Raw genomic sequence first — 21,453 nt, forward strand, 5'->3', positions numbered from 1 at the left:
ATTCTTACCTTTGTTTTCCTCTTGGATTAATTAATTTGTCACTCAGTGCACAGCTACTTTTTTTTGTTTTAACCTTATGTCACAGGGAATTAAAGCAGATCACTGTAGGGAGAGAAAGGTCTTCGTGTGCCGCTAGCTCCTTTTATTGACTGTTAATGAGAAAAAGTAACAAGTTCGCTTCAGGCTAGAGCCCCCCTCCCTCTTCCCTCTCCCCTCTCCCATGCAAGAGATGAACCTCCTGTGGCAAGACCTGAATGTTCGTGTAACATCAGCACAACCACCGTGGAGCTCTCCTCGCATTAAGCATTCATTGAGTCATTGTTGCTGAGGCAAACATTGCCGTACTTAAGAGAAGTCGGTTTCTGCTTACTGCGGATGACTGCACAAATATTAAAATCAGTCTTCTCATTTTGATGGAAGAAAAAAAATGATTAAAAAAAAATAAGTGAATTTAATTTTCAGCATCTTAAAGCCACCCTTCCACTGAGTTCATTTCTGATGAGGCTTCAGTGAACAGCAGATGGGTTAACTGAAGAGTCAGATGCATTTCTCAGGTCTTTGCCAGGTTTATTCTGATGACTTTCAGATACTGCTACAGACAGTTTTTTAGGCCTATCTCTTCTTCGTTTATTCTCAACTTGTCCCATTTTCTCATTTTTTTTAAGGACACACTGCAACCATGTTGATAATTAAAATTGTTTCTGTTATGTACAGTGTTGGGAAGGTTACTTTTCAAATGTATTCCACTACAGATTACAGAATACATGCCCCAAAATGTATTTTGTAACATATTCCGTTACATTACTCAATGAGAGTAACATATTCTGAATACTTTGGATTACTTAATATATTTTCATGCTTTTACAACTACATGAATGTACTATTGCTGTGTGATTTATTACTATTATTGAAGGTTACTCGCCATACCAATAGCAACTAGATTTTTAAATCTTAATATAAATGAGTAACAGTAGGTGGACATTAGGTAAGGCTGCACTTTTTGCAGTGATCTCGTGTTGAAAACTATTCCACGCGTATATAAAACAGGTCCGCAGCCCCGAACCGTATCAAAGGGACCTCTGGCTCATACGTCGGGTTCCGTGTCGGGCTCGTAGCTGAAAACTAGCTTTACTTTGTTGTCTGGGTCAACTTTGCTAGCGAGAGACAGAGAAAGGCTACTCCAACATACTGTTTCGGAGGAAAACACGAACACAGTGTACAGTCGAGTATTAATAGCTTGTTTACAGCTGGGCTGGTCAGGTACTCTTCTTGGCTGCAGTGGTTATTATTACATTTACATGCTTCCAGCTCCCGTTTCTGGTCGGTGACAACTGGTACTTTTTGATTCTCCTTGTTGTAATAATAACCAAAAATAGGAGGGCATAGCCTAACATATGAAACAGGAAAAGACTGCTGTGTAATCCATTTATTTCAACAAAGTAACTGTATTCTGAATATCACCTTTTTAAACGGTAACTGTATACAGTTACTCATATTTTGTATTTTAAATGCGTAACACCAGTACATGTATTCCGCTACTCCCCAGCACTGGTTATGTACACAACACTGGCTCAACCCTGGGTTCCATAGATCAGTGTCACACACAAAATCAAAAACCACTGAAAATGGAGTGAAAAAGCAGCAAATGTCTAAAACCTTCAGTTCGGATGTAGAACGAATGCTCCACATCCGAAGCCAGATATAAAAGTGAGGGTGCACAACACTATAAAGTACCTATAATACACACATTGACCAACTACAACATCAGAATGTTTGGTGCCTTTAAACAAGATGGTCCTTCGCTCAAGTAAAAGTAGCAATGCTACGAGATAGTTTCAAAACTTTAATCTTGCACTTGTAGTACAGATTAACTGCTGTTGTTACTACTACTCATAAATTATCATGAAAGCAGCTTTTATTGTTGTATTTGATGGAGGTGCCACTATTTTTATTAAGTGACAGGGAGTTAAACCTGTAACAATACATCATGTTTTTACAAGCACGGTTATAAAATTCACAGCTACACATAAGCGAACTGGCATTAAAAAATACACACAAGTACAAATAACATAGCAAGATACACATGTTACAATCAAACAATCATCTTCCTGCTTCACAGTTACCATTTTTAATAATAGTAGCGATTGTGTTCTGCTGATTCTGTGTTTTTTTGTGCGAGTGTCGGGGAATACAAAGAGACCAATCGGGCTGCTGTGCTGCAGCTGCTCAAAGACTCTGCTGCCTCCCTGGTGTTTTGGTTGATGAGGTGTAGTTTGTGTCTCCAAATGAGGAGCATGTGTGGCAGACGGCCCCCTGATACATTATTAATAGTTGCTAGACTCCAGGCGCTCTTTTCTTCCCTCTGTTGAATTTCAGACCTTCACAGCTTCTTCTTCTTCGCTCCGTCTAGAAACACTCCCACCACACACTTGCTTTTCCCCCCTCTGTACATCAGTGCATCATTTTCCTGTTTACCCTACCCCCTGCCGTCACCCCATCCCCTCATTGTTCTCCACCAGCTTCCATCTTCATACCTGACTCAGCTGCTGATTAGCAGCGAAGGCTTCTATTCTCTCGGCTGCGTAAACCAAAGTCTGTCAGCTTCTTATAAATGAGCAAAAAATAAAGCAATTACCTGGCTTAGAAACTGAAACAGTAGATTCATTTCATTCTACAGTAATGACTTCTTCTTTGTCTCTGGTGTTCTTTTAGTAGCGAGGATGAGGCCGAGCTGAATTTGACACACCGTCAGCTCAATAGCACAAATGAAACCAGATAAGAAGTGAAGTTGGGAAATGATTTGGCAGAGCGCAGGGAGAAACAGATTGCCTGACAACAGTAGGTAAAAGCTAATGAGGACTTCAAGGAACTTCAACAGTTTGGAACTTGTGTTTCTTCTCTTTCAGAGAGCAGATCGATTGATTCTTTAGGAAAATCAACCTGGTAGTAGCTGGCTTACAGGGATGTGTTATATGTGTTATTTTGTGTTTAATTGTCTCAGTTTTTACAAAATAGTTTAAACTGAAACATGTTAATACATAGAAGGTTGAGATTTAGCATATTGGAAGGGCTAAGCTAGCTGTCCAGACCCATGAATTCTTCTTGCTAAGCTCGTTGGTTGTTGGTTGTAGCCTGATAGATCAATTAAATAACTATGAACGTAGCATGGTTGGAATATCCTGTAACCTAAATAACCACTAGTTATGTATGCAGAAGAGTGTCTCTGAATGCACATCGCACCTTGAAGCAGATGCCCAGCAGCAGAAGACCACACCGGGTGTCCTCCTGCCAGCTAAGAACAGGAAACTGAGGCTATAATTTGCAGAACCTCACAAAAATTGGACAACAGAAGAGTGGAAGAACACTGCCTGGTCTGATGAGTCCTGATATCCGCTCTATCATTCAGATAGTGGGATTGGAAGTGGACGTAAGCTTGGATCTGTCCTGCCTTATCAGTTGTCCAGTGGTGTAATGATGTGGGGGGTATTTTCTTGCAAGTATTTTCTTTCTTTCTCCATTTCAGGATCTATCCAAAAAGTTGCTTCTGATCATCAGGACACGTTTCTCCTCCTGAAAACGTCCAGATGAACAGACTCAACTTTTTGGGATTTCCTTACCTGGATGTTTGAGCATAAAAACATTTCAGGATCGAGTTTAAAACTCGATTACTTGTATTTAAGAGTGCCAATGGTTTGGGCCCCCGTCAGTGACAGAGTGTTTGTAACCCTACAGTCCTACCAGAGCACTGAGGTCTACTAAGCAGCTGTTTCGAGCTTAAACACAGAGGTGATTGGAGCTTTTCAGTGGTGGCTCCTAATCTTTGGAACAACTTACCCTTTTTCCATGAGAGCTGCTGTCTCTCAAACATCATAAAGCATTTTTAAAAACCTGCTTATTCTTGCTTGTTTTTGAGCCTAGTGTTTGTATATTATTATGCAAACACGGTCTTTTTTACTGTATTTTTTGTTGATTTAGTGACTGTGTATTGTGTATATGTTGCAAACTTGTACAGCATTTGTTCTATAGAAATAAACTTTGACTTGTTGCAACTGAGCACCATTTAAATGCCAAAGCCTACCTGAGTATTGCTGACCACGTCCATCCCTTTATGACCACAGTGAACCCATCTTCCAGCAGGCTAATACACCATGACACAAAGCTCAAATCACTTCAGTGTGGTTTCTTGAACATGACAATTGAGCACCTTTAGGATATCAGTAGATGGACCAGAATCTCCGAGTGCTGTTTCCAGCATGTACATAAGTATTTCAATCAACGTGTAAAAGACTACAAACCCCGTGGAAGTTTTGAAGTTGCACTGTTGCATTGTTTCTGTTTTCTTTCAGCTCGATATTTCCACCTCCATTTCTTTTCTTTTCCCACCTCCCCTGAGAACCCAGACAACACACAAACAAATCCAATAATGCAGGGTTCAACGGTGTGTTAATTTCATCAAGTGGGTAAATTTATGGACACTATAAAGCCTGTGGCTTCTGGGCGCCAGAGTACCAAGTATTCACTGTAATTTTATCATGGGCATCTCAAAGGCATCTGAATGGCAGCAGAGGAGGTAGAAGAGGCTGATACAAAGGCCGTGAAGAGGCCGAGCTTATCGGGTTTATGTAGGGCTAATTACAGGACTGGGAGACAGACTCTGTCAGGAGGCACAGTAACATCATTAGCGTCAAGAAAAGAGGAGGAATGTGACGTGTGGGGTAGTGAGGGAGAAATTATGGGTGGATTGTATTAATGCCAAAAGGTAATGAAAAATGCAAGCGGGTGGCAGGAGATACAGTCCTTCTCAGGTGTCTGCGCTTTTTCACTGGATCAGAATAGCCTAATTAGGATTAATAATTAATCAGGATTGTTTTCCTTCCCAGCAGTTTCACAGAGACCGTGTTCAGTATGGATAAACTGTTTCTATAATACAGTCAGAAATGCCTGTCACCCATAATAATGTGTGAAGTTGAGTTAGAAATGTTCGAAAGAGCTCTGATACAAACAGCAACTTTACCAGAGGCGTCAGGTAAAGTCGTTCAAAGGAAAAGATCTGATCGGGTGTGGAGTGTCACTCAAAGTATCGAGAGGAGCCGAAGCGTCAGTTGACATGTACAATCTGGCACTGGAGTATATCTGGAATAACTGGGAACTAGTTAAAAGCCACTCAACCCTCTCTGATGACAGCGAATCAGAAATTAGAGATGTTAATACAGAGGATGGCAGAGCAGGTGGTTTGATTATGAGGCGCACAATTAAATTATACAGGAGGGTTTGTCATTAGACCCGAGCAGGCAGAAATGACATTAGTGGGGTGCAGGCTTGAGTGATGGACTAAATGGTTACACTGATGATCAAATCAGTCCCGCTGGTCTGGTTTCACCTGAACAGAATTTTTCGTTGCGACTCAGTAATTCCAACTTAATTAGTTTCATGCTGGCATGCAGTGCTGCGAAAAAGTATTTGCCCACTTTCAGATTTCTTAGTTTTTTGTATATATGCCACATTTACATGTTTCAGATCATCAAATTCATTTCGATATTGGATAAAAAATAAAAAAAACCTACAAAAACACAAAATGCAGTTTTTAAATGATGATTTCATGTATTAAGGGAAAAAAGTTACCCAAACCTACTTGTAATTTTATCATGACAAAGTAGTTGCCCCCTAAACCTGATAACTGGTTGCGCCAGTTATGGCAGCAAGAATTGCAATCAAGTGTTCAAGTAACTGGCAACGAGTCTTTCATAATGATGTGGAGGAATTTTGTCCCACTTTTCTTTGCAGAATTGCTTTAATTCAGTCACTGTGGAGAGTTTTCAAACACGAGGGGCGTGTTTAAGGTTTGTGTCTTAATCTGATTTAATTCTGGACTTCCTGACTTTTCTTTTTTGAGCCATCCAGAGTTCGATTTCCAGCAAGTCGTCCAAGTCCTGAAGCAGCAAAGCAGCCTCAGACCATCATGCTACCACCACCATGTTTGACTGGTGATATAATGTTCTTTTTATGAAATGCTGTGTTAATTTTACACCAGGACTCAGTTTCCAAAGTATTTTCCCAGAGGATCATCAAGATTTTTTTGTCATTTTCGCTCAGTCTCTTTCTTATTGTTGGATTATAAACTCTGACCTTAACTGGTTGAAGTGAGGCCTGCACTTCTTTAATGTTGTTCTGGGATCTTTTGTGACCTCGTGGATGAGTCGTTGATGCACTCTGGGAGTGTCTTTGATGTCTTTTTCTCTTTGTGTATAATGGCTCTCACTGAAATTCACTGGAGTCCCAAAGCCTTAGAAATGACTTTGTCACCCTTTCCAGATGATAGAGGTCACTGACTTTGTTTTCTGAGCTGCTTCTTTAGATTGTGAGATGATGCGTTTGAGGATCTTTTAACCTGCTTCGCTTTCGTCAGACAGGTTCTACTTGCGTTAGATTTGCGATTTCCCTGAGTTATCACAGTTAATCACTGTATTTGGCAACTTCACCCCTTTTATCCAGAAACCAATAGCAGACTGACCCCAAATTATTGTGGTTACAATGCATCATATCCCCCCCAGTGTAGCTGTAGGATAATCATTTGGAGTCATTGTTGTATGGACATGGAACCTCTCGGTGTGCGCTGGGCTTGTTTAGCACATACCGTCGATCAGACGTGCATCTGGTGGTTCTTTGTGTTCCCCGACCTGCTCCTGAGATTGTAAGAGACGGCACAGCGAACGAACTTGCTGAGAAAGCTGCTGCTGTCGGGCAATCTTGTTGCTGTGGGTGTGCTAGTCTAGGCAACATGCCAAAATAACATGAATGTCAGCAAGTGTTTGCAGGCTCTATTTTTCATTTTCTATTGCAAAATAATACTCCTTAGAATACAATTTAGATGTATCCTTAAGATATAATTATAAATATTCAATTATTGAAATTGTAACTTTTAATATAATAACTATTAATTTATTTGCATCTCTACTGATTTCCATGGATCCACTGTTCTAATTTCTTGAAGTCCATGGTGCCATCTTTACGTTACAAATCAAATATATTCAGTTGTTAATCAAATATGAGGGAAAAAAAAATATAAAAGTGTCAGAAATGAAAAGCTACAACCAATAAATGTTTTTATATTTTCTAGAAATCTAGAAACTGATAAATGGCTAAAACCGATCACCATTTATCGACAACTGATTGATAATTGCATAAATCTATAGCTTCATTAGACATATCTATTCTTTATCTATTCTTCATTAGGCTGCTGTGTTCATGTCAAACCTCTGAAAAACAAAACAAACCAGGAATTTAAGAAAAAAAAATGCTTTTATTTATTGATTTTTTTTTTATTATTATTATTTTTTACATCTTTAAAAAGCAAAACCTTAAAGCACAAAGATTTACTCTGTATATAAACACCTCTCTTCATTGGACTAAAAAAATGGTAGCATTTGCACATTGTGCTTCGGTTGCAAAGTCTGTACAACAACTCTGGGTCTCTCGTGGTGTCACGACCCCAGTAAACATTTTATTGCATAAATCACATTTGACCTCAGTGGCCATTTGCTGACGTGTTGAAACAAGGAGTGTAGAGACAGAGGAGAGGGTACCACTGAAATGAGGAGAAAGAAGCTCTCATACCTGTTACACAGTGAATAACAATAGCAGCTTTCTTAATGAAGGCGTTGCACATTGTCCTGAAAAGGAAAAAAGTAATCCATAAAAGAGAAATACAACTAAACTCATGTGACGATAATCGACAGTTGTGCTTTTGTCTAACTAGAAAAACTCTTATTCCTCTGCAGAGGAAAAAAAGAAATAAAATTAAATAAAATAAAAAAACTCAAGGAGAACCTGCAGCTATTGGCTCATTTCCCTTTAAACAGTAGCTTACTAAACACTAATCTCTAGTTGCACACAACCCCTTTTACAATAAGCATTTACATATCTACTCAACCTACATCTGAAAAAGTAGCATTTCTCAAAAGGCAGTGTCTCTCCATGACATCTCCAAGGAGACTTTACATCATTAAAAAGCTGAATGGAAGTCGGTTTTTGCACAAAAATATACAAATACACTCGAATCAATGACTTTGGTATAAACAACATGGAGCTCGTTATTCTCACACAAAGACTTCTACTCCTGAACGTTACCCCCCCTCCCCACTCCCGCCTTCAACGGACATATTTCTGCTCGTCGTGTATAAATTATGCAAGTGTTTACAGGAAGAAAAAGCCAACAGGAAGTAAAGAAAACTAGAATCAGCAAAAACAACAACAACAACAACAACAACAAAATGAAAAACCCTAACAGATTATCCAAAGATCTCAAACATCTTTTATGGTATAAACATTCCCACAACCTATAAAGGAGAAAAATGAATAAAAATTAATATAATCATCATTTTTTTTAAAAAAAAAGATTGATGGAAAATAAATGTTAAAAGTTATAAGGTTCCCTCTTTATTGGACACAGTTGTAATTTTTCAATTATAAAACAAGAGTACAAAAACAATAAATGACAAAGCAGGGTTATATAACAAATAGATTAGAGACATGCTTACACATTAGAACCATTATTTTGAGAACCAAACGTTTTTTGTGATTAAACTTGATGTTTAAATGTGCATTATTGTGTTCTGCTTTTCTACTCAAGTCAGGATTTGTTAATCAGTTTGGAAAAAGGGAACTTGGATGTATTTTTGTCCTGCCAGTGCAAACTCAAACAACCTGAAACGCTGCCTTTGTGGGAAAACGATTTTTGTCTCAAAAAACTGGCGTTATATATATATATTTTTAAACAGGATTCAGAAGAAACCAATCTGCAGCTTCTTTAAATCTTCAAAGCTGGATCAATGAAAGCCTCATTGCTGCTGAGGGCTCCGCTTTGTGTTGTTTGTGAGTACGATGCCGGTGAACGCCGACTCATCCGTGAGCAGCGACTGTACCGTGAACAGGCTCTCCAGCCTATTAGCCGGGTGAATTGTTAGAGCGCAGGCAGGCCTCTTTCTCTGCGCTCGGCGGTCAACAGGGCAGCGCTCAGATTAAAAACGCCGAGTTCATGCACTCGCAGCGGCTGAGAGGAGCAACGAGAGCCTGCTGGGACCGAGCCTTTGCATGCTCGTCAGGAATTTACCTCCAGCTTTAGTACTTCCTGGCATTGTCTATTTAAATGGTGTGAATTAACATTGTAGTGAGATGCAGCTGTGCTTCTGCTGCCCACGTTCATCTCCTCCAATACACAACAGAGACATCTACACCACCTACGCTTGTATCCTGCAATTATCATGTTCCAAGTATGAGTTACAGAAGAAAGGCTTTTCAGACGAGTTCCCGAGTAAACAACGAGCTGAAAAGGTCAAAAAGGAGGAGGGGAACGAGGGGGGTGGGCACAAGAATGAATTAAAATGTGGCTACGACTGACGGTGCTGATATTCACACCAAGCAAAAAACACAGATCTGAAATTATAACAATGACGTGGGGAGCTGGAGTCTGGCATTTAAAGTTTCACATTAGTATCACCTTTTAACTGATGCCTCTTGGTTAATCTAGTATTAAATGTTTAGCCTCGTTCAGGCCTGCGATCACGCGTGTAAGTAGGAAACACAGTTTTTCTTTTTGAAACAAAACTTTAGATTGTGCAGCTGAAAAGAAGCGAGCATTTATCCTGGTCTTAAATTCAGCCAGCTGGGATTTCTCACATGGGACACACATGTGTTAATAAACACGCTGAACTCAAAGTTAATCATATGTGAAGTTGCAACCTTGAACAAAAACGGTTACACGGTGGTATCACTGCCTGACCATCGGATACAGGTAGCAACATTACAGAAGCTACAGCTAATTATGATAACTTCCTCATTTTTAAGCATTATTGCAGGGCTGCATTGATTTATCTCAGTGAATACCACAGGAACAATCACATTGCTACTGAGAACTAGCTCGATTATTACTCAGAGAGCTTTCAAGCAGCTTAACAGAAGCCTCACATTTACTTTAGAGGGGAAAAGATAAATCTACTAAAGACATAATACTATAATTATTGGCTAACATTAATCTGTGTTTAGACAGAATCATAAAACGTTTGATTTTCTAGCATTTCCACAAAGGGATGAATTCTCTAATAAACATCTCTAACCAAACATTAAATGTGAGACACTTAAAAACAAAGTCCTGCGTTGTAATTTAAAACTGTTTAGTATTGAAGGGTTTGCATTAAAAATGTTGTTGTGGTGAAATATTCGAATGCTTCTTATATATTGAAAAGATGCGCTTTTTTGTTTTTTGGCAACGTTCTCCTTCAAATAATTTATAATATATTCTGTTATATACAGTTTGTTTTAATAAACTTTAATCTGAAATGACGTTAAAAAAAATACTATTGCAGAAGAAAAATGTGCTGGATGCATCGAAGAATGTCTGAAATGTGATTCACAGAGTTTTTAATCTTTCACCAATGTCATATATTCTTTTTAAAAACGCACGCACACACGCACGAACACATGCACACTTTCTTCCTGAATGCAGACACTCTCACTTTGAAATGAGGTTTGTGCATAACTACAAACACTAACTCAAGAGGTGAAGGAAAAGAAAAGAAACAGGGAGAGGAGAGCTACAGTGGATGTTGCAGAAATTAAAAAACCTGCAACAGAGCACACGAGAGAGTATTGAGAGCTTCAGCTGATTAAACTCATACTTCAGATTTTGGACTTCAACCAGATCGAGGACGTGCACGCGAGCATAGGCCGCTCATTCATTCCTTCAGTCGCACAGAATATATCGATCTTCTTCTCATCTCAGCCTTTATAGTGTGTGGGTTGGAGTTTAGTCTAATTGTGCTTGGCACGAATCCCCTTTAAGTAGGTTTTCCAGCGCTTGACCACATCCTTGAAGATGGGAGAGTTGTCTATGGATGCCAGCAGCTGTAGCTGATTAATGTGTGTGGTGTGATAGTCCCAGCGAGCCAAGTTGGGCGCAGTGCCCAACATGAAGTGACGCAGGTCATAAATGCTCCCAGACCCGGTGTCAAAGAGCGGCAGCATGGCCTTCAGTGACTCCATGCCGCGGCTGAACAGCTGCCCTGCCTCCCTGCCGAGCTTCTCTCCAGCTGTCTCAGTCAAGTCGTAGAGCCCCAGCAGGGAGTAGATGAAGCCGTTGAGCACAAAGGAGCTGGGTGTGGTGGGGTATTCTTCATACCAGTCATACTTGTTCATGAACACAGCTTTGACCCCATGCTGTGCTGAAGGCACCTTATAAGGTCCTACTGCCTTCAGGGCAGCGTTGAGGTACGCCTGGTCCTTGGTGAGGAGGTAGGCTCTCACAAGGGTGGACATGGCCTGGCCCTGAGCCATGGCCGAGTACCAGCCGGGCTCCAGAGGTCTGAAGCCTTCGCCTAGTTTACGGGTGACCATGATAGGCCATCCGCCTCGCTCGTCCTGGTTGCGCAGCAGCCAGTCGCTGGCGGCAAAGAAGGCGGCCATGTGCGCAGTGGTGGAGATGGTGATGTTGTCAACAAATCCACGCCCATGCAGGACTAATCGCACCACACGTCTGGGCATAATCTGAAAAGAGACAGTAGATGAAGGGAGTTAGGACTTGGCATTCATGAGTTCTACACACTGCAGATTTAGTCTTCATAAAGCCAAATAATAACAGTATTTAGTTCACATACATGGAGTTAAATCTAACACAAAGAAACCCTCTGACACAATACAAGTGGCAAAGACTTGTAAGTAGCTTTGATAATGAAATGCATACATCACCGTAAATGTAACTATATTTCCTTAATGGACTGTTTTCTATAAAATGTGAGAAAGTAGTGAAAAATGTACAAAAAGTACATTAAAGGTTTTTTTTGTGGAACTTTTGCTTTTAAAATGAGAGCTGCCAGTTCAACTAATCAACTAATTATCCCAGCTGCAAGTGCATCGTCACTAGACCACAAATATTTGAGCAGAGGTGCTTTTTGAACCAGCGCTTTGAGTTGAACGGACCTTTGTGGCCTTAACAGCCTTTGTGTTGGACAGCCCGACGCCCTTCCTGAGGTCGGTGAGCAGATCCCGGGTCAGAGTGCTCCAAGCGGTTCGCGGTCCAATCCCGTAGGTGATGTCACGCTCTCTGAAGGCGATGAGCTGTGTGCTGGTCACGTAGTGGATTGTGAAGGGAGGGCCCTTCTCTGTGGTTTCAAGGATTACAGACACGCTGCCGTTGGAGATAAACTTGAGGTCCAAGCTGAGGATGAAGTCTTTGGAGTTGCCCATCTGGAGGGACACGCCTTCGGAGGAGTCTGTGGTAATGGGAAGTGAGTGGGGTGGGTGCAGCAGATAAATAAGTCAAAATTGCGGGAGAAAAAACATTTATTCAAAGACACTTGGTCTCATTTGACTGACTTCTTTAAGAACTTGATGATTACTGGCTGATAACGTGCTATTTTTAGTTTACTGGAAGCTTTTTAAATCAGAGTCTGTCTCTTAATACACTCCTCTGGTGGTCTGTTTATATAATGGCTCATCTTTTTTTTCCCCTTTTTTAATACTCTCAATGATCAATAACAATGAGCCTACTTTAAAATCAATCACTGGTCAGAAGCTTAACATTTTAACTACCCTGGATTTTGTATTATTACCCATGTGATGTTCCTTGCTGTTTGTGTGTGTGTGAGAGAGAGAGTGCACACACACACACACACACACGAGCTTCTCCTGGGATGTGCAGTACGGCTGTGTCTCTGCACACTGAGCTTAATAAGGAGGACAGAGAGGAGAGAGAAGACAGTGTGGAAAGGAATAGAGGAGCAGCATGAGGGAACAACAGAGTGAAAGAAGAAGTTGATATACTGCAACTTCTCTATTTGCATCCCCGCATCTCCTCCAGTCAGAGCTTAAGTAGAAACTCGGATGATTTTTACTTTCCACACTGCCACCTCTGACACTGGATCACCTTTGTGTCACTATAGTTCAGCTCCGACTTCATTTCAAGACCCCGAAGCAGCGAGCGGTTCAAGAATGATCTCTGCTTTTGCCTTACTCTTTGGTGTGCACAGCAGAAAAACAACAAAAAAAACGAGGAGAATGTTTTCTAATCGAGGCTCCTCCAAGGATAAAGAAGAGAAAGGGTCAAAAAGTCAAGGAAAAGGAGAGTAATGGAGTGATGGCTCACACAAGAGCTCTTAAAGCCAGGCCTAGATGGGAGAGGGTGAAAATGAGCCAATAGTGAGGAGACAATTGAAATCAGAAGACGGAGAGATCTCACATCACATACGCTGAGAAAGCAGAAGCAGATGAGGCCTAGTGAGGCTCAAAGACAGTCGATCAGGAAGAGAATGAAGGAGAGAGACAGTCTGGCAGGGGCCTCTGGATGACTACGGCTCTTTAATGCACTCATAAATCCATTACTTAAGGCAATGCAGAGAGTAAGTGGATTTGTACTCTGGCCCTGTGATTACTCTGCCATCAATAAAGGATGGGCAGGGAATATAGACGAGATTCCACCTCCACCGCTCGGGCTCCCTAGCTGTTTAGCAATAAGTCTGGAGACGGGGATGACACGCGGCTAGAAATACGCCTGTGTAAATCACGCTTGTGTACATGACCGAGTGTGTGAGACGAACACTTGAAAGCGTGCACAGTGCCTGCAGTACATGTGCGGACAACAAAAGACCTGACAAGTGACAAGACAACAGTCGATGGAAGTGTGATTTTTCCATCACTACAGCACATGCACAGCTAAAACAGCAAATTTAATTAAAAAACAATAATAAGGGGTGGTTTTTTTGGAAAGTTTTAATGTATTTAGGACTGCAAACAGTTTTTTTTTTCCGATATTGATTAATCAGTCAGTTTTTTTCCCCCAAACTGTGAGAAAATTCCTCTTTGGTTACTTCAGTCTTCAGTCTGTGCAGAAAGCTCTTCAGCAGCTTTACACCTAATGCTCTGAAATTCCCCTGCACCATTCTTCTTTGAAACTTTGTGTTATTTTGCACGGGGATTGTGAGCAAACAGCTTTTTTCCAAGACCCAAGAAGATCTCGATAAATATTCAGCCACGACAGACACTGTTGACTTTGATATGAAAAGATACAATTCTAAAGACTTTTTTGAAAATCACACCTTTCTCTGCAACACCACCTCAAAGTATTTACATGCAGGATAATCTCTCGGTATAGTTGCATTCTTTTTCCTGTGATGGGTTCAGATTGCTTAATAATCCACAAAGGATTCAAAGAAAGAGGTTTCACGCCTGTGACCCGGCGCTACCGCTTTTGATGTCGAATCCACCGTTTACAGTTCAGTCTCCTTCACCTCTATCAGAGTTGTTTTTAAGCTGCTCAAATGCAAACGCCACATCTCTTATCTCTGCAGCCTCACATTCAGCCATCAGACAAGAGGTGGGCGACTTCTCATCAAGAGCGCCCACAAAATAGGACTATAACAATTAAAATAAAAACAAAAAGCACCAAGATTTGCAAGGATGTAACGGAGCTAAGAGCAGCTGCTGGAAGTTAACCAACCTAAATGATCCCCGCTGATCTGGGAAAAACTACTTGTTCTGTTCGAAGCATGAAATCAGATTGTGGTAGCAGTTATTATTGACTGACATATTTATTAGATCACTGACTGGGTTTGGTTGAAAAAGGAAGAAAAATTCTTTAAAGGATATTTTGTGTTCATACATTTAAAAAAAAGACAAAGTAAGCCGACTGTGGTTCAGTATCATCACTAAACCTCATGTAGCTGATGTTAGCTGTTCTTCCACTCCATCTACATACATTATTATTAAGTATTTACTAAAGTGAAACCATGGCTCTGTACTAATCCGAGACATGTCAACCATAATGCTTATCCTACAAGCAGTGTAGCTATTAGCCATTTCTCATGAGTAACACCGTTTCTGTAGCAAAACTAGTAAGTGTATGTAGTCGCTGCTCTTTTGCCGAGGGACTAGGCTGCTCTTTAACCGGTCTCAACATGACAGTAATGATACAGTACAAGTCTGGAAACTCAGACACAGACACAGGCTAACTCGCTTTTCCTCGATTGAACGAGTGGTGAAGGGTGACTCGTTGCGGTCACAAAGGATGGCACTGTTCATGCCAAAGTTGCCGTGCAGATGGTACCACAGATACCCGCGCAGGGTCGTCTGCACACACCACAAAAGCTATTTTTCTTTGATAGCGTGATTCCACCTTATCAGGGGAACAAAGTGCATTTCTGAACTATCAACCAACCACAAGGGGATTGAGAAAATAAAGGTGCTCAGTGGCAGACAGCGTTTGGGCAGGAAAGTGCAGATGGTGGATGGTAGGTTATTATCAGGGGACTGACGATTGATCCAGTTGTCAGAGGCTTGGAGAGATTGCTCAACACTCGTGCCCTAGATACAGTAAGGAGGAAAGAAAAAAAGAAGGACTGCAACAGGAAGAAGGGAGTAGGAGGAGGAAGTGTAGGGAGGCAGAGACAGAAAGGAAAACTGACAGCAGAGGAAGAAAATGAGGAAAGTTTGATGAGAGACAAGAATAAGGCATCAGAATGGATTGGGGAAATATGACTGCAATGTTTAGGAAGCACAGCAGTGCTGAGGGGCGATAAGTGGGTGGAAATAAGTCAACAGAGGTGGAAGACTGACAGAAATCTGGATTAGACAGGGAAGATAAATGGAGAATGAAGGCTACTTAGTGAGAAATGATCATGATAACATGAAGTCAAGGTAGGAAAGAGCAATAATGGTGAGCTCAGCTTTAAAGCAAAGTGAGCAAGCAGCAGGGGGGAAAAAGTGGAGGGTGGTGGAAAAAAAGAAATTGGTGATGATGAGAGGTTGAAAGTGGAAGAAGGGGGGGGGGATTACTGTAGAGACAGGAGCTCGGCAGAGGACGGGACGGAGAGTGTGTCCTGGAAACATCAGCAGGAGATCAGAGGAGAATAAAGACAGCTCACAGTCAGCACCGGGTATAAGATGTTGACTTCTTCCAATCCCCAAAATAACTCTGCCAGCTATCTCCTGGCCTCGGTCACTTTAAAGCTCTAAAACTAGGCCAAGATCTCCAATCTTTACTGTAACAACCAATCTGATGAGTAGAGCTTTAATTTACCACTCGAAAGATGCACAGAGGTGCTGCATTTCCTGTTTCACAACATAATAACAGAAAACACTGCACACTGTCTAGAGTCTGATCATGTGTTAACAATAGAGCCTGACCAAGTTTTAAGACCATTACTGATATTAAAGTTTATCTTATCTTATATTTGGCGACTTAAAAATCTCCTATCAGCTGATGGTTTTTTTTTTTTCGTTTTAGACACAAGAAATGAAACATTTATCAAGCTGGTAAGAGTATTTATTTGAGCATCAGTGTGAATCCCAAAGCAAAAGAACACTTTTAAAGTCCCCAGGCTTAGCTGAGACCACCGTTTCATGCTCTGCTACCTTACAGTTAACCTAAATGAACATTAGCCCGTGCAAATCCTGCTTTTCCTGGGAATATTATTTGTGTCAGTGGTTGATGCTTTTATTATAGAGATACTCTGCAAATGTGACTTTTACAACAGCCAGTGCATAGCTGCCGTTTCACACTGTGTATTTTGTGCTTGTTGTTAGATCGTCGTTGGAATAAGGTATGCTACAGAGTGAACATCTCAGGTGCAGTGCTGTCTTCGATAGTAAAGTATAGTGTCGAGAAAGACGCCCATATTGCAGCATTCCCAAGGGATCCTCTATATTTATCATCCCCTAGGATTCTCAGACTATTCTCACACTTCCAATTTTAAACTATAAACTCTTGCAAAAAAAATAAAATAACAAACTGAAACAATTTGAAATAAATGTACTAACATATTTGTGACAAGTATTAAATCATAAGATTAATGGTTCTGTGGGAGCATCTGTGCTCACTAGTTTTCTTTACAGTGTTAAATCCAATAACTTTGTGCTACCTGCAAGCTTATCTGAAACAAACATAAGGTCGTTTGTTAATGTTTGTACTTCTACAAAGAATCTAAAACTGAGTGTAAAGCTACACAGAAGAGCACATTAATCAAGCACCAGCAGAGTCTCCTTTTTTTTTCTTAATTTGCCGACTCACAGGATTAACACGAACATGACAAGAGTTGAGTAAATACGTCACAGAGAGTTAATAAATGATAATACAAGCTACAGTCTAAGCACTCTTAGATCAACAATTTCAGTCTAAATATGCATATATGAAATTATTCAGGCATACTCTGAAGCAGATGTAACAGCAATTTATTTCTCCCTAAATGGCACCGCGTCTCCTCCAAGTCAACCACACGGTGAGAATAAGAGTCGCCTGCTCAAACTTGCAGTATCTTATCCATACCCACCACATGCTGCAGCCCTCAATACAACTCTGTTTGGAACAATGTAAAAACATGAAGTGGGAGACTTGTTCCTTTTTCTTTTTTACCCCTTTTTATAGATCAATTTTTAGATGCATAAGAGAGAAGGCCATATGAGTGAGTGAGCTGAATGAAATTAGATTCCTCATAGTTGAAACAGTGCGAAATGGCAGCAAGGACAGCCCCATTATTCAGTCTGTTTTATTACAAGTGATGAAATTCTCCATTTTCTGAAGCCCTATTAACTAAGCACTTATGGAGAAATAGGCAGTATATGTTAATATTCATCAGTCTCTGCTGCGGTTCTTACTGCAACATTCAAATCTCACTGAAACCTCGACAACAAACAAAGAAAACGTCTTCGGTAGCCTTCACTTATCACGAGCCTTCATAGATTATTAATAACACATTCTGTTATGATACTGCTAGTACTGTGTTACTAAAATACATTTTAATTAAGCGTTAAAAAACTAATTGTTGATGAATAAACTCTGGGCAACAGTGATAAAATCATTAATACATCACTTCTGACAGTGACAGTTATCTGATGACCACTCAGTGACACTAGCTTGCCACTGCAGCATAGTGAACTACCATTAGCTTCACAGCTATTAATGCTGGTGCTAATATAGTAGGCAAATCAGCATTAAAGGGTTAATCTATTCTACATATGTTTATTAACACATGCAATGGAAATACCCACATACAGTCTAGTAGAAATGTACTTTGAATCGGCTAAAACTGATACTTTTTATACTGACTGCTACAACAGGTCCTGGCAGGAAATAGCTCCTTTTTAAATGGTATAAGTACTCTTGTGTTAACAAAAAGTGACATAAAACAAGTCCTTACAAAGAACACAATAACCTATAATGGCTTTATTTTGCCTGCGACTAATAAAGATGGTGAAGTTCCATTTCAACACCTACATTTACATATTTATATTTTACCAGAGAGGGAAAAAACTGAACTAATCTCATCAAAATGTTTTTGTCTCTAACACCAGCTGCAATTTCAGTGTCTGATTAATAGGACAAAACAGGATGAAATGTGTGCTTCTTTAACCATCACACTGTCTAAGAATATCATTATGCTGTGGGTCCACTGTCAGACCAGACAGCCTGTCAGCGTACTCTTCCTGTGGCGCTGACTCACTGCAGACTATCATCCTGTCCTCAGGGGATGCTTGCTACAGCCACAGTTAACACGAGATAAGCTTCTTGCCCAGAGGCCATCTGGGCTAATGGAAGGCTTAAATACCTGGAGCGCTGAACTGCCGCACGGAGGTAGCCCTGGTCTTGTCATAGACGCGGCTGAGCCCGCAACCTTTCGGTACACTCCAGGTCGCGGCGTTGGCTCGGCTGTCCCTCTCCTCGGCCGTGTCATAGACATCAACGTGGGGAGCGCGCTCGGTCAGGTTTTTGCTGTAATGGCTCAAACCGTACTGGGAAATCTGGATGGCGTAAAAGTAGCCCTGAGGGCCCCACTGAGTGGACAGAGGCACGCCTGGGTGGAAAGAAAGAAGGAAGAAAAGGAGGATATTAATGTTAAATAAATACTGGAAATAGCCTGATATGCAAGAAGTGCAGTCGCTTTAAAACTGGCTGGAACTTTTATGAAGCACAGCGATGGTTCTTAATCTTGGCTGACATGATAAGCTGGGTTTTCTTTTAAGCTCTTTGCAGTTTATTTCAAGCAGATGTTCTTTTTAAGATGACACTTGTCATAACATTGCCTTACTTTTTTTTTTTAAACTTTGTTGAAGAATGACTAAATCTGTTAAGTGCAGCATGACACCGAGTTCATAACCACAGTATAAAAAGAAACTGGTCCAAAATTAAATATTAATACAAACACTATAAATTTTAGAACTTCTCATCTCCTGGAGACTAGAGGCCGACTAGGGCAATAAAAAAAAATACCTTTAGTAAAACAAAACAAAAAAAATTGTTTAAGAGAAGAAGAAAAAGGTTAGAAAATAAATGCCACCAGCTACAATAAATGATTAGACGGTGTGGTGAAATTCAACCTAATCTATTGCATTTCACTGGAGGCGAGCTTCCATGTTCATGCAGCCAAAAATAGCTCAGCCAGGAGAATCACTCTGATTAACAGATAGCTCATTTTAAGACCTTGTGACAGGGAATGCACACGTGCTACCCAAACCCCATCTTTCTAAGAAGAATGTAATAAACTCAGATTAGGGCTGACAATACGCCGCCTCCTTCTAAACTAATCACCACCGCATACATAGCAAGTCCATTTTAGCATCTCCTCTTGTACAGTGTAGAAGTCCAGCTGCCCAACACCAACTCAGGAAGGAAGCTCAATCTTTTTATGACTGAAATGACTTTTTAGGACCCTGTGCACATAAAACTCAGCTCACAAATAAGAAGGAAAAAAAAAAGAGCAGGCAATTTCAACAGCAGTTAAAAAGACAATGGGTGATTATTCACGCACGTAGAAAGGAAAGAATCCATTTGCACACATACAGGCACACTCTGGTCAAAGTAGGATCATGCAGCACTCTTTCAGTTCTTACCCCCATTAAATACACAAAGAAACTCTAATTATTCTCCTTTTATTCAACACACAATTCTTCCTTTTACTTGGCAGCAAGGAGATTTATCGAAACCTCTCCACCTCGATTGATCCTCCGCACGGGGCTCCCAAACACTGCACCAGGAGTTAATGCAGCAACAAGGACTTATTGATGTTCTATTCAAAAACACAGGTATTAGTAACCAATGGCTGCCCATCCATTACGAAGCACACTCGCAGGGGTCTGACCACATGTTCTGTTTAGAGTCTACTTCTGCACGCAGAAAACTTGACACAAATAGCTCTTAAGAGATTAATAGCTTACATTTCATGGGCTGCATGTGCGTAAGTGTGAAGAATTATTTCAGAGAGAATTCTTCTTCTTAACTGCAGACTGGCAGTCACACTGACAGGCAGAAAATGTGGCACAATTTTCAGCTGCTCCCCGCAGTGTTTCCAGCGCAGCCTAGCTGCACACATTCACTCCGATCCACAGAGGATTTTCCACGTGCCTGCACTCATGGTTTCCCTTTCAAAAGTCAACGTGACATAGAAGTGGCCATCAATAAGTTGTGTGAGCAGTCCGTCCTTGCTGCAGCAGGTCAAGCAGAGCTAAAGCTCTTCCGCCAACACCCCCACCCATACCACTCAATTACGTGCTTTGAACCCTGTGAGGCACGCTTAAATTAACAGTTATGCTTTATAACAGCTTTATCACGATGCACTTCATTTTTCTTGTGTTAAAAAGTTCGCGCATTAGTGGGTCGCAACATGCATGACTAAAATATTTTTAATAGCTAACATTAATCGGGGGCACATGGCTTCAATGAATACGTGCCATCTGACTGCTCCAATTATCCTCCTCCTCTTAAGTTTGGATGGCAGTAAAAACAAGTTAGGAGGCACTGAACAAGTTCATGTGGTGTCTTTGACCCAACAATGCTCTGAACTCTGTTAATAACCTGTCAGGAGACAAGCACAAAGGATGCAGCGATGCCCCAAGAACTGATATTCACTATACTGTCCATAAATAAGAGCCCAGAAAGACAGCTTGCATGCATTTATACATTCCCACACACACACTTCCATGCCTTAACTCCCTGCCTGGCTTGTTACCGGCATCTCCCTTGACAACTTAAGGAAAATGACTGTCAAAATCCTAACGCTGTGCTACCCACTGCATAACACCAAGTAATCCATATGGAAATGACTGTTAAGCCTCCATATATTTTGCTGACTCCAAAGAGCAGACTTTTCTAGAAAAAGATTGGTCTGTAAATTGCAGTAGGCTCTGAGGCTCGACGCCTACTGGAATTTACACGGAGAGGAAAACTGATACAATTTTTTTTCTCTCATTTAAAAAAACCAAACAAAAGCTTTGTTTTTGACCTCTACCAGGTCAGGAATATGTAAGCTCCACTGAGCATTTCTTTAATATTAAACAGTGAACCACCGCCGGTAATTTGTAACTTGCTGTTGTGCTGAACTTAGAGGGATTTCAAGCACTTTTGCAGATTTTAGCTTTGTCTAAATGAAATATTTCTTTTATAAAACACCTCAGAATAACTCACTGTCAAGACAGCCA

At 40.7% G+C, this 21,453-nt stretch overlaps 1 protein-coding gene across 1 annotated transcript in view; it reads right to left on the reverse strand.

The window, feature by feature from the left end:
• Window positions 1–9,205: 9,205 nt before the first annotated feature.
• glceb (glucuronic acid epimerase b) overlaps window positions 9,206–21,453 on the reverse strand; it is a 56,144-nt gene continuing 43,896 nt past the window's right edge. Inside the window, exons 4-6 of the mRNA XM_005930432.3 lie at window positions 18,588–18,833; window positions 11,971–12,263; window positions 9,206–11,538 (exon numbers count right to left, since the gene is read on the reverse strand). Of these exons, the coding sequence (XP_005930494.1) occupies window positions 10,807–11,538; window positions 11,971–12,263; window positions 18,588–18,833 (1,271 nt within the window). The 3' untranslated portion in view covers window positions 9,206–10,806. The remainder of the gene's footprint in view (window positions 11,539–11,970; window positions 12,264–18,587; window positions 18,834–21,453) is intronic.

The sequence above is a fragment of the Haplochromis burtoni genome, unplaced genomic scaffold (assembly GCF_018398535.1).
Source record: "Haplochromis burtoni strain Fernald_Lab_line unplaced genomic scaffold, NCSU_Asbu1 Contig_129, whole genome shotgun sequence".
Classification (NCBI taxonomy): Eukaryota; Metazoa; Chordata; class Actinopteri; order Cichliformes; family Cichlidae; genus Haplochromis; species Haplochromis burtoni.